This window comes from Callospermophilus lateralis, chromosome 8, assembly GCF_048772815.1.
Source record: "Callospermophilus lateralis isolate mCalLat2 chromosome 8, mCalLat2.hap1, whole genome shotgun sequence".
Classification (NCBI taxonomy): Eukaryota; Metazoa; Chordata; class Mammalia; order Rodentia; family Sciuridae; genus Callospermophilus; species Callospermophilus lateralis.
This window is the reverse complement of record NC_135312.1, coordinates 2366328-2379658: the sequence shown is the minus strand read 5'-3', so window position 1 is coordinate 2379658 and position 13331 is coordinate 2366328. Positions and strand designations below refer to the sequence as shown.

The window sequence follows — 13331 nt, the reverse complement described above, 5'->3', positions numbered from 1 at the left end:
TATTGTGCCAAGTACCATTGATGGTTTTTTGTTTTTGTTTTTTCTAGTACTGGGATTGAACCCAGAGCCTTGTGCATGCTAAGAAAGCACTCTACCACTGAGCCACCAATCGATTCGTAAAAATAATCTTGGAATAAAGGTGTCCTTCCAAAGCATAATAAAAAACACAGCAGATAATAATAATTAAAAAAAGATTGGTATGTCTGTGTAAAGAACTAAAATCTCTATATGGAAAAAAATACTATAAGCCAAGCTAGGTAAGGTGGCAAATGCTTGTAACCTAACTACTTGGGAGGTTAAAGCAGAAGGATTACAAATTCAAGGCCAGGCAGGGCAACTTAGGGAGATCCTGTCTCAAAACAAAAAATAAAAAGAGCTGGGGGTGTAGCTCAGTGGTGAGGTGTCCCTGGGTTCAATCTCCAGTACTGGGAAACAAACTAACTAAATACTTGAAACAAATACAGAACACAGAAAGTGGGAGCACAGCTGGCCCCTCTGACAGTAGGTAGGCTCAAGTACTCACCAATGGTATCTCTCAGCTCACTGCACTGGCTTACAGGGGGCAGCTTCAGTAACTCCCTCCATTTTTTGCTGCGACCAGTTTTTTTGCCATATCCTCCTAAATTTGGGGGGTGGGGAAGGCATTTTTCTCAATTTCTTTAATAATATAATATTAAATTTATCAATACAGTGTAATACAAAAAAAGTATTTATAATTGTCAAAAACACTCGAGTACAATTTTTGACTCTAACATATGGTTGGATAGTTTGGTACCTAAGATGAATAAAATCTGAGCTTATAACAACTTGTCCTATCTGGAAATCAACTTGACAAAGTACAAAATTTCCATGTAAAGCAACCAATCACTGGCTTTGTCATTTAGAAACCATGTGACTTTGATCTTTTCTAAGTAGCACTGTTGAGCCTCAGTTTCCAAATTTGTGAATTGAATCTAATAAGACATTATAAGCAGACATGGCTGCTTATAAATATTTGCTTCTTTTTAAAGAAATTAACCTTTCTTTATTTTACTTGTTTTCTTCTCAGAAGCACATGGATCCTTCTCTAAAATAGACCATATTTTAGGCCACAAAGCAACTCTTAGCAAATACAAAAAAAAAAAAAAAAATAGACATAATACCTTACGTTCTATCAGATCATAATGAAATAAAATTAGAAATCAATGATAAGGGGCTGGGGTTGTGGCTCAGCAGTGGAGCGCTCGCCTCGTGTGTTTGGGGACCTGGGTTTGATCCTCAGCACATAAAAATAAATAAATAAATAAAAATGTTGTGTGCAACTGCAACTAAAAAATAAATATATATATTTTTTTAAAGAGAGAGTAGAGAGAGAGAGAGAGAGAGTGAGAGAGAATTTTTTTAATATTTATTTTTTAGTTTTCGGCGGACACAACAACTTTGTTTGTATGTGGTGCTGAGGATCGAACCCAGGCCGCACGCATGCCAGGCGAGCGCGCCACCGCTTGAGCCACATCCCCAGCCCAAAAAATAAATATTAAAAAAAGTCATCAATGACAAAATATAGAAGCTACCCTGTAACACTGGACACTAAGTAATATGCTATTGAATGACCAATGGATAAGCAGAAGAAACTAGGGATGAAATTTAAAAAATACTTAGAGTCTATAAATATATTTAAAACCATAAGTAGAGATAAATGAGAATAGTGATACAACATATCAAAATCTCTGGGAAACTATGAAGGCAGCGCTAAGAGGAAAGTTCATGGCATTAAGCTCATTCATTAAAAGAACAGAAAAGCACCAAATAAATACCGTAACTTTGCATATCAAAGCCCCAGAAAAAGAACAAATCAATACCAAAAGCAGTAGAAGACAGGAAATAATTAAAATCAGAGCTGAAATCAATGAACTTGAAGCAATGGTAAGGTGCTTGCCTAGCAGGTGTGAGGCACTGGTGCTGATCTTCAGCACCACGTAAGTAAATAAATAAATAAATAGATAGATAGATAGATAAACAAATAAACAAATAAATAAGGTATTGTGTCCATCTACAGCTAACAATTTAAAAAAATGACAAAAGTTGGTTCTTTGAAAAATAAATAAAAATTGATAAATCCCTAACCAAACTAACAAAGAGAAAAAGTAAACTTAAATTACTAAAAATCATGATGAAAAAGGAAATATCACAGCAAACACTGTAAGGGTCCAGCGAAGCATCGGAGGAAGAGACCACCAAGAGACTGACTTTATGCAATAGGCAAGAGGGAGTTTATTCGGATCCAGTTCAGTGCGCTGAGGCCCCAGGCTGGCTCGCACAAAAAGGGAGAGCAGCCCAGAGCCCAGAGCAGAGGTTAAGCAGAGCTTAAGTACACTTTTTGGAGAGGGTGGGGGTGGGTGGGTGGGGGGCTTTGCATACATCAGAACAAATCATCATAAGGCACGGGAAAATTGAACAACAACTCTGAGTCATGATTAGTACATTCATTGGCGGGAACAGATTGGACGGGGGTGATTGGTTACTTCTAAGAGGGGTGAACATTTAAACTGATTGGTTTTGGGGCCCGAGGTGCCTACGTGCAGGGCTACTCAGAGTCCCAAGTTATTAGACAACCAGAGGAGCCAGTGAGAATGTTTACTGGGCAGTTCGGGTATTGTCCTAACAGCTACAGAGATTACAGGTTCCGGGGGTAGCAGAGGAATTTAACAATACTTGGTCTTTTACTTTTTAACCCAAGCCTCGCAGTTTAGAAACTTCACAATGTCCGATCTTTTACACTTTAACTCAGGCTCTGGGCTTAGAATCAGCTTAAAAATTTCACCTTTACAACACTACTGAAATAAAGACAATAATCAGAAACTATTTTGAAGATTTATACTCTAATAGAAAATCTTGAAGACATCAACAAATTTCTAGAGACATACTGACCTACCTGAATTGAATCAGAAGGACATAGAAAAGGTCAATTTTAAGAAATGAAATTGAAGACACCAGCAAAAGAATACCAACAAAGAAAAAACCCAGGACCAGACAGATTCTCCTACCGGACCTTCAAAGAAGAACTAACACCAATCCTCTTCAAATTATTCCAAGGAACAGAAAAGCAGGGAATCTTCCAAACTCATTCTATGAAGTTAGTATCACCCTGATACCAAAACCAGACAAAGACATGGCAAGAAAAGAATTTCAGACCAATATCTGCCGGGTTGCTCATGACTAAAACCCTCAGGGTCACTCCAGGGGACCTGGGCTAATTGGGCTGTGCGAAATAACCATACAAGAGACAGACATACCTTTTTCTTTGGGGGTGCTGTGATGGCTCCTCTGATCTTAAGGGCCTGCAGAAAGACAGACAAAGAGAGAGAGAGAGAGAGAGAGAGAGAGAGAATGTGTGTGTGTGTGTGTGAGAGAGAGAGAGAGAATGTGTGTGTGTGTGTGTGTGTGTGTGAGAGAGAGAGAGAGAGAGAGAGAGAGAGAAGAGAGCCTACACGTGAGAGAGAGAGAGAGAGAGAGAGAGAGAGAGAGAGAGAAGAGAGCCTACACGTGCTGACCCGATTTTACTGGGGAGAAGCCATTCAAATGAGGCAAGAGGTCAGTTTCAGGGGGCTGAGTCTAGCTTCCTGAGTCTGCTGTCATCAGGTTAACTGACACCTAGGTAAGCCACACCCAAGGGCACAGTAAGATAAGGGGACACACAAAGGGTGTTTCCATGGAACATTCTATCCCAAACAGGGGAAGGGGTAATATTACAAAGGAACAGGTGAGCATAGCTCCACCCATGGGGCTGTAGGAAGGCCCGCCCAGGCACGAAGAAGACACCCATGGTCCCTCCAACCCAAGAAGGGCGGGGCAGTCTAGCAGCATCTGCCACCTGATACCTCAATCACCCAGCCAGGTAGTAACTCAGTCACATGCAAGGTTGATCTCCCACAGATATTCCTGATGAATAAAGATGCAAAAACTCTGAATACCATCATCAAGTGGTGGTCACCCCAGGGATGCAAGATTGGTTCAACATACGGAAATCAATGAACGTAATTCATCACATCAACAGACTTAAAGACAAGAATCACATGATTATTTTAATAGATGCAGAAAAAGCATTTGACAAAATACAGCATCCATTTGTGTTCAAAACACTGGAAAACTAGGGATAGTGAAGCCAGATTTAAAATTAGGTAGTCAGTGTAGTTAGGTAAATCAGGTCTAATATCATATCGAGTGAAATCTAAAATGGAGGCCATGCTGACAATGATTCCGGAAACGCAGGCCAAAGTCCACCCCAAAGGAATGTTAATGGAACCCAGGGAACAGCCCCAGAAGATTTGAAGATAGCCCATCCCAAAGAAGTGTTAATGAAGTCCTTCCTGCCCAGATTACCTGTGTCCCAACCCTTCCCCCTTACATTCCATCACCAAAACTATAAAAAGGGGAGACAACCGCACTTCCAGGGATTCCACCTCTTGGGTCCCCTTCTTCCTCCGGGAGAAGTCTTTTCTGCTGTCCTTTAATAAACTTCTAATTTCTACTCTGACCTTGCCTCGGCGTGCTCTCTGGTGTTATTCTTCAACATTGGGGAAACAAGTGAAAGACCCACCGATTCCCTGTCCAGGAAAGACGCACGAGGCACTGGCTGCAAACGCATGAGGTTTATTCAGACACAGACGCCTGTGGGTGCTCAGCGAAACCTCAGCCGGAGCTTCGGTGAGCTGGCACACCGGGCTTTGGGGTACAGGTTTTTTATAGGGTCAAGGGGCAGGTTTCGCGCGCGCGGTAAGCAACAGGTTTCTTATTGGCTATTTTGAACCCAGCATATAGGTTACCTAAAGGGTAAAGTTATTTTTTTATTTTATGTTCCTGGAATTACACCACATGACAGTTACATATGAGCACTCTGATTTTTCTGTTCCTGCTTATTAGCCCCTGTTTATTCAGGCATGCCCTGGAATCTGTTTTTCTGCTCTTTCCCAACCAACCTGTTTTTTTTCCTTTTCAATCGGTCACACTTAACTGATTATCTGAAAAACACATTGTCTGCAGGTTTGTGACGTGCCCTAATAATTTTGTAACTAAGCCTAAGGTTGCTGGGCTGGGGTCTTTCACAAGGACTTCTCACCAGCCAACAGCCATAACAATAGTAGAAACATATCTCAACATTGTAAAAGCTATATATGCTAACCCAAGGCAAACATCCTTCTAGATGGAGAAAAATTGAAAGCATTCCCGCTAAAAACTGAAACAAGACAAGGATGTCCTCTTTCACTACTTCTATTCAACATAGTTCTAGAAACTCTAGCCAGAACAATGAGATCAAAAAAAAAAATTAAAAGGAAACAAATAGGAAAGAAGAACTCAAACTATCCCTATTTGCTGAGGACATGGTTTTATATTTAGAAGACCCCAAAACTCCACCAGAAAACTTCTAGAACTCATAAATGAAGTCAACAAAGTAGCAGACATAAAATTAACACCCATAAATCAATGGTGTTTCTATACATCAGTGATGAATCAACTGAAAGAGAAATTAGGAAAACTATCCAAATCACAATCGCCTCAAAAAAAATTTTTTTTGGCAATCACTCTAACAAAAGAGGTGAAAGATCTCTATAGTAAAAACTATAGAACTCTAAAGAAAGAAACTGAAGAAGAGCTGAGAAGTTAGAAAGATCTCCCATGTTCTTATAGGCAGAAATAATATTGTCAAAATGGCTATACCACCAAAAGTGCTAAACAGACTTAATGCAACTCCTTTTACAGTTTGATAATGTGCTTTATAGAAATAGAAAAAGCAGTCATGAAATTCATTTGGAAAAATAAGAGGCCCAGAATAGCCAAAGAAATTCTCAGCAAGAAAAGTGAATCACAATACCAGACCTTAAATTGAGAAACTAATGTGACTCTATTTTTGAAAAAAGCTTCTACCTCAAGGCCAGTCCAAGGAAGGGAAAGTGACCCTAGTCCTTGGAAAAACCCACAGAGCACTCCTAGGCACATACCCACCCTGCTGTGTTGTTTGCCTGCAAATAACAGGAGAAATCTGAGGCGCCAGGTGTCTCTGACTCAGTCAGGCTAGGTGGGGACCCATAGCAACCCCCTAGCAACCTCCAATCAGCACGAGACAGGGAAAATACCTGGGAAGCCAGATGACCCCCCCCCCAGTAGTTTATGGTGGTTGAGATGGGAAGATGGGAAACCATGTAGTTTAGCACCCCTCGTGGCCTAAACCAATCAGCTCAAAGGAATCCCCCTCTTGTACTCACCAATCACCCCTACCCAAATTGTTCCCGCCATTGAATGTGCTAATCAATGTTAAGAGTTGTTTGATTTTCCCACAGTGTGAAATGATTTGCTGTGTGATGTTGTGACACATAGAGAATCCCCCAAAACCTATAAAATCTCACTGAACAAAAGACTGTGACTCACTCCCTGGGACTGCTGCGTCAGGAACTGTTGTGAGTCCAGGCCGACTCTTGTGTGATTGTTTCAGATTTGGCTCCTGGAGGTCTATTGGGGTCCCACGAATCTGGCATTACAAAATTATACTACAGAGCTACAGTAACAAAAATAGTCTGGTAATGGCACCAAAACAGACATGAAGACCAATGGTACAGAGTAGAAAACACAAAGACAGATCCACATAAGTACAGTTATCACATACTAGACAAATGCATCAGAAACATATATTGGAGAAAAGATAGCCCCTTCAACAAGTGATGCTGGTAAAACTGGAAATCCATATGTGAAAAAATAAAATTAGACCCCTCTCTCTCACCCTGCACAAAACTCAACTAAAAGTAGATCAAGGACTTAAACATTAGACTGAAGACTCTATGCCTAGTAGAAGAAAAAGTAAGCCCAAATCTCCATCTTGTCAACTTAGGAACCAAATTCCTCAATTAGACTCTTAAAGTACGAGAAGTAAAATCAAGAATCAGTAAGTGGGATGGTATCAAACCGAAAACCTTCTTCATAGCAAAGGAAATAATCAAGAATGTGAAGAAAGAGCCTACAGGATGGGAGACAATCTTTGCCACCTGCACCTCAGACAGAGCATGATCTCCATGATATATAAAAAACTCAAAAAACTTAACACCAAAAAAGCCCCAATCAATAAATGAGCAAAGGAACTGAACAGATACTTCACAGAAGAAATACAGTTGGTCAAAAATACATTAAAAAATGCTCAACATTTCTAGCAATTAGAGAAATACAAATTAAAACTATACTGAGATTTCATCTTACTCCAGTCAGGATGGCAATTATTAAGAATACAAGCAACAGTAAGTGTCGGCCAGGATGCAGGGAAAAAAGCACACTCATACATTGCTGGTGGGACTGCAATCACTGCAACCATTATGGAAAGCAGTGTGGAGATTCCTCGGAAAACCTGGAATGGAACCATTTGACCTAGTTATCCTTTTCCTCAGCATATGCCCAAAGGACTTAAAATCAGCATACTATAGTGACACAGCCACATCAATGTTTACAGCAGCTCAATTCACAATAGTTAAGCTATGGAACCAACCTAGGTGCCCTTCAACAGATGAATGAATAAAGAAAATGTGGTATATATACACAATAGAATATAACTCAGCCATAAAGAAGAATGAAATTATAGCATTTTCTGGAAAATGGATGGAACTAGAGACTATCATTCTAAGTGAAATAACCAATCCCCAAAAACCAAAGTCAGAATGTCTCTCTGATATGTAGATGTTGACTCACAATAAGTGGGGAGGGTGGGGAGATGGGAATGGGAAAGATATTAGAATGAATCAGACATAACATTCCTATGTTCATAAATAAATACATGACCACTGTAACTCCACATAATCAGTGTAACAACCACAAGAATGGAAGTTATACTCCATGTATGTATCACATCAAAACACATTCTACCGTCATGTATGACTAAAAAGAATAAAAAACTTTTTAAAAAACAAATTTAACCTTTCTTTGTTTTTATTTGGTGCTGAGGATCAAATCCAGTGCTTCACCCCATGCTAGCAAGCACTCTACCACTGAGCTACAACCCCAGCCTCTAAATATTCATTCTTGGGGCTGGGATTGTGGCTCAGCAGTAGAGTGCTTGCCTAGCACGGGCAGGGCTGGGTTCGATCCTCAGCACCACACAAAAATAAAGGTGTTCTGTTGTGTCCATCTATACCTAAAAAAATAAATATTAGGGGCTAGGGATGTGGCTCAAGTGGTAGCGCGTTCGTCTAGCATGCGTGAGACACTGGGTTGGATTCTCAGCACCACATAGAAACAAAATATATTGTGTTCACCTAAAACTAAAAAAAATATAAATATTTAAAAATAAATAAATAAATATTTTTAGAAATATTCTTACATTTATTTTTCTTTGAACAAATATTTACTGAGTGCCTATTATATACCGACCATGCAAAACATTAGGAATGAAATGGTAAAAAATGGTGACTCTGGGCTAGGGGTGTTGGCTCAGTGGTACAGCACTTGTTTATCATGGATGGGGCTCTGGCTTTGATCCCCAGCACCACAAAACCAACCAACCATCACCAACAACAAAAAACATATCAAAGTCTTTCATCTACATTCCAAGTGAAGAAGAGATTAACAAATCAAACATGGTAAGTGAGCCCGGTACAGTTGCACACCCCTGTAATCCCAGAGGCTCGGGAGGCTGAGGCAGGAGGACTGCAAGTTCAAAGTCAGCCTTAGCAATGGGGAGGTCCTAAGCAACTCAGCAAGACTGTCTCTAAATAAAATACAAAACAGGGCCGGGGATGTGGCTCAGTGGTTGAGTGCCCCAGAGTTCAATCCCCAGTACCCACTCCTTCCTCCCCCAAAAAACCCAACATAAGTGATTAGAAATCATTAGCCAATCAAATAGCGATTAGGGGGCTGGGAACGTAGCTCAGTTGGTAGAGTGCTTGCCTTGCATGCACAAGGCCCTGGGTTCTAATCTCCAGCACCATCACCCAAAAAAAAAAAAAAAAAAAAAAAATCAAATAGCAATTGAACAGCATGGGTGGAAGTCCAGCAGCGAAGGGCGGAAGGTGCCATCTTGACTGTGTAGCTTCAGCAGAAAGGAGACCTTGGGGGAAGGCTTCTTGCAGGAGACCTGAAGGACAAGGGGAAGAGGACCTCTGGAGAGGAGGGAGCAGAGGGCTGTAAAAGACGCAGGTGGCCCATGGGGCGAGTGACAGTTACCAAGCACTTTTCTCCACCTGTCTCCAGGAAACTTCCTCAGGCTGGAGTCCGCCCGCCCGCTGGCCACGGTGGCTGCAGGCGCTGGGTTGGTGGCCTCGCGCTCGCCCTGGGCAGCCTCTGCACCGCCTCCCGGCCCGCCAGCCCCATCTCAGCCCCACTCGGCTGTCTGAGGTGTGGCGGCCGCTGCCACACCTCAGACAGCCGCAGCCCGCAGCCCGACCTGCGCCAGGAACCTGCAGCCCTGGGTGGCCGCGCAAGGAGCGCCAGGCAAGAGCCACCAGGGGACCGCAGCCGGCCACGGCCCTGATGCCCGGTTTTGAAAGAGGATGAATTCTGTTTAGGCTGCATCCAAATGATGCAGAATGAGTGGAGTTCCCAAGTTAGCCCAGATCTGGTCGGGGTGGGGGGGGTTTCCAGATGTTTGGGAGTGTACTGTAGCTCATGCTGTAGAAAAGATAGATTCTGATGAAAGAAGAAAGAAAAATTTCTACAAACTATTCATTGTAGGATTAAATTCTTTTTTTGGGGGGGTGGGGGTACCAGGGATTGAGCTCAGGGGCACTGGACCCCGGAGCCACAGCCCAGCCCTATTCTGTATTGTATTTAGAGACAAGGTCTCACTGAGTTGCTTAGCACCTCGCATTGCAGAGGCGGGGTTTGAACTTGTGATCCTCAGCCCCCACCCCCCCATTACAGGCATGTGCTGGGACTACAGGCATGTGCCACGGCAGTGGGCTAGGACCAAATTCTTCATCATCAACTAGGAATGCAGCTGGCATGGCCTGTTCAGTCCTTGGAGTTGCACAACCAGATTCTGTGATCACTGCTTCACCTCCTGCTGAAGATGGAGTTAATCTTTCCTTGGCACATTTACAGCCTTATTGAGAAGTATTAGAAAACTTAGTTCAAAGCAAGGAGATTGTTGCTATAAGTATCTCTGATCTAGATAAAACAGAGTTAGAGCAGCTATATCAGTGGGCACAGGTAAAACAATAGTGACCACGTTAATTTTGCCTCTTGCTGCATGATGCTGCCAACTGATTTGATTGCATTCGCTATAAACAATGTGTGACATACAACTAGAAACTCATAACGATCCAAAAGAACTACTTTCTGAAGCAAGTTTCCAAGAAGCTCTTCAGGAAGGCATCCCTGACATACAAGCACATAAGTGTGTGCCACCGTAGCTGCTGCAATAGTCTGCATTGCAAAAGGAAAGGAATTTGTAAGTCCAAAGGCTACATTTTGCAAGGCAAAAGAAGGGGCTCTTAAAACAACTCAGGGGCATCGCTGACCTGTGTTTTCCTTCAATATAAGATAAAACCTGAGATGTGTAAAAGTCAACCTGTTGCCTATGAACAGTGTCCCTGAGGCACACACTCTTCAGTTACATTGGACAGTACATTGTCTGTCCAGTTCTGAGCACTTCATGTGCCTCCATCAGTCCACTCACATGGACCACTGGATTGTTTTCATTGACTACTGTTTTCTAATTGGAAAGAACAGCTGTACTGTAAAAAGATAGCTTTTACAACAAGCACCTTTCTTTCTTTTAACTCAAAGAAATGAGAACCTTCAATCTCAAACATTCTGGGAGTTGAAAATTTACTGAATTTCAACCAAGAGAATATCATAGTTTCGATGGTGACTAACACTCCAGGGCCATGAAGAATAATCAGGAAATCAAGAGGAAGACCACTCTGTGATGGGAGCTCATGAGATGTTTTCATTGTTGGTTGGTTTGGAAAACTGAGAGACAGGCATCTGGAAGTCAAAGAGGCTGGGTTAAGCTTAGGAGAGAAGCCTCTGCTGGAGGCACTAGGTTGACAGCAATCTGCGAGAGAAGCCCCTGGTTGCAAGGGCTCTCCCAGCTCTCTCTGCTCCTCCATTCCCCCTGTAAATCTCAATCAAGCTGATTAGCTCTGCAAATTACATGCCCATGTCCAGAGCACCTCACAATAAAACATCTAAACCAAACTCACTAAAAAAGCCAGTCCTCTTGGGGTTTTGTTTTATTTTTAAATGTTCATTCAAAGCTTGGCATAGTAGTACATGCCTGTAATTCCAGCTACTAGGGAGACAGAAGCAGGATTGCAAGTTCAAGGCCAGCCTCAGCAACTTAGTGAGACCCTGTCTCAAAATAAAATAATTAAAAGGGCTGGTGATGTAGATCAGTGGTAGAGCACCTCAGAGTTCAATGGTGATTAACACTCCAGGATCATAAAGAATAATGAAGAATAACAACAACAACAAAAAAACCCAGACTCACTTCAGTAACTGTTAATAAGCACCTGCCATTGCCAGAAAGTGCACTAGGTACATGATACTGCAGGGCTGGGACAAAGCATTAGAAAACAAGAACCCTCTCTTCCACATGGAGCCAATACCAGAGAACTGGTGGGTACTGAACAGATGCTGTTGTCTTCGGTTATACATTTTTCTTTTCAGAGCTATTGTTGGTTCTCCCTTAGTTGGAATAAGAACTATTCTTTGGGACATGCCACTTTTATCTGATTCTTTAAAGGGTTAGAGAACTGAGTTGTCACCTGCCCAACACAGCATCTTTACCTGTAGATCCTGCATGTGGATCAGGAGCATGACCTGAAAGCACCCTGGGCTAGGGCTGTGTCTCCCATAATGCAGATGGGCTGCCAGATCAGTGGGCAGGGAAGGCGAGTCTCCCTGCCCCCATGTCAAGCTCTCTGCTTCTCTTGGTACTGGTCTGTCCCAATACTATGTTACATGAGTGTTAGCAAGAAACTTGACAGTCTAGCTGCTGCAACCTGCTTTCCTAAGCCTGATACTGTCTGTAGACTTGAAACCAGGGCTCCTACCTCTCCTGGTGCTGCAGCAGTGAAGCTGGCAGCATTATGACGAGGTGGGACAGCTGCTCAGGTAACAGACATGTGGCACCAACAGGGAGCAGAAACTGGATACACTGCCGAGTACTGCATGTCAGTGAAAAGCTGACTCTAGTCTGATCCACAAATGTGCCCAAGGAAAACAAGGCTGCCAGTGAGTGTCTGCATCTGGTCTCGGTGGTGTCATGGAGGGAACTCCCCAAAACCTCAGCCCCATGGCCTCCACCTGGACTGCTGTGGTTTGAATGGACTACCTCATCTAGAAAGACGCAAGGCCCATCAGCAGGGCTGTGTTCCCTCTCTTCCCCTTCAGGATATGCTTTTCCACATGTGCAGAAGATCCCACCAAATGTCAGTTCCCAGATTTGCCTCCTACATGTGAGGGGAAAAGTCAAGGTGCGGTGCTTTCCCATTAATCTCTGTTCCTGCCGCCCCCAGTCAGCCTTGAGCAGGAAGGGCCCTGTGGAGGAAAAACAGCTCAACACTTTTAGTCCTCCTTCCCTAATAAAAACCATGACTAAAAAACTACTACTAAGTGCCTCATTCACTATTCAGAAGACATTTGCTGTCCATGACCTCTGTGCTGGGTTCTGCCCAGGCTCTGGGCACACCACGGAGACGAAAGAGATCAGCACCTTCTCTCAGGACTCATATCCTCTCTTCTCCCTCCCACAGCCACTTTCTCTTCATCTGGGGGAATCATGAGGTGAGGTCCAGTTTCTGCCTGGACTGTACCTCTGGCCTCGTCAGTCTTATTCCTAGTGTATCTCCACTATGCAAGTAAATTACTGAGGGGGCAGGACATGCCCAGTGCACTAGGAGCAATGTATATCACACCAAAGACACAAGTGAGGATGGTGACAACAGGAAATGGGCCTGTTAGAGACAGAACCATCAAGGACTAAGAGAGGAGATGGAAGAAGAATGAAGATTCATTGAACATTGACAATGAACCAGAAAGGTTTAATTAGTTTGTGACTTAGTTTTCTACTAATGCCTCAATTATTTTTACATTTTTTTGTGATTGTTATATATACAGTCCTTAGTTCTAAAGCTACCAGAAGCAACCACAACCACGAATGTAGTGTGTGTTATTCTAATCCATTTGGAATTTGTGTGTGTGTGTGTGTGTGTGTGTGTGCGCGCGCGCGAGCGTGTGCCTACACTCGTGCACATGTGGATGGGGTGTGTGTGTATAGAGCCAAGAACAATATATTGATTTTTAGAATCAGATTCATAACCTATGATTAATTAACAGATTTCAGGGGATTTGTGAATCTGAATGGGGGAAAA

At 42.7% G+C, this 13331-nt stretch overlaps 1 protein-coding gene and 1 pseudogene across 2 annotated transcripts in view; one reads left to right on the top strand and one right to left on the bottom strand.

Annotated features, from left to right (window-relative positions):
• Grk4 (G protein-coupled receptor kinase 4) overlaps nucleotides 1-13331 on the bottom strand; it is a 99441-nt gene that overhangs the window by 71213 nt on the left and 14897 nt on the right. The window contains exon 2 of one of the 2 annotated variants that reach the window (XM_076865170.1): nucleotides 524-619. The exons of the other annotated variant lie outside the window; for it this stretch is intronic. Within the exon in view, the coding sequence (XP_076721285.1) occupies nucleotides 524-619 (96 nt within the window). The remainder of the gene's footprint in view (nucleotides 1-523; nucleotides 620-13331) is intronic. 2 annotated transcript variants of the gene reach the window in all.
• LOC143406364 (glutamate--cysteine ligase regulatory subunit pseudogene) lies at nucleotides 9158-10449 on the top strand (annotated as a pseudogene).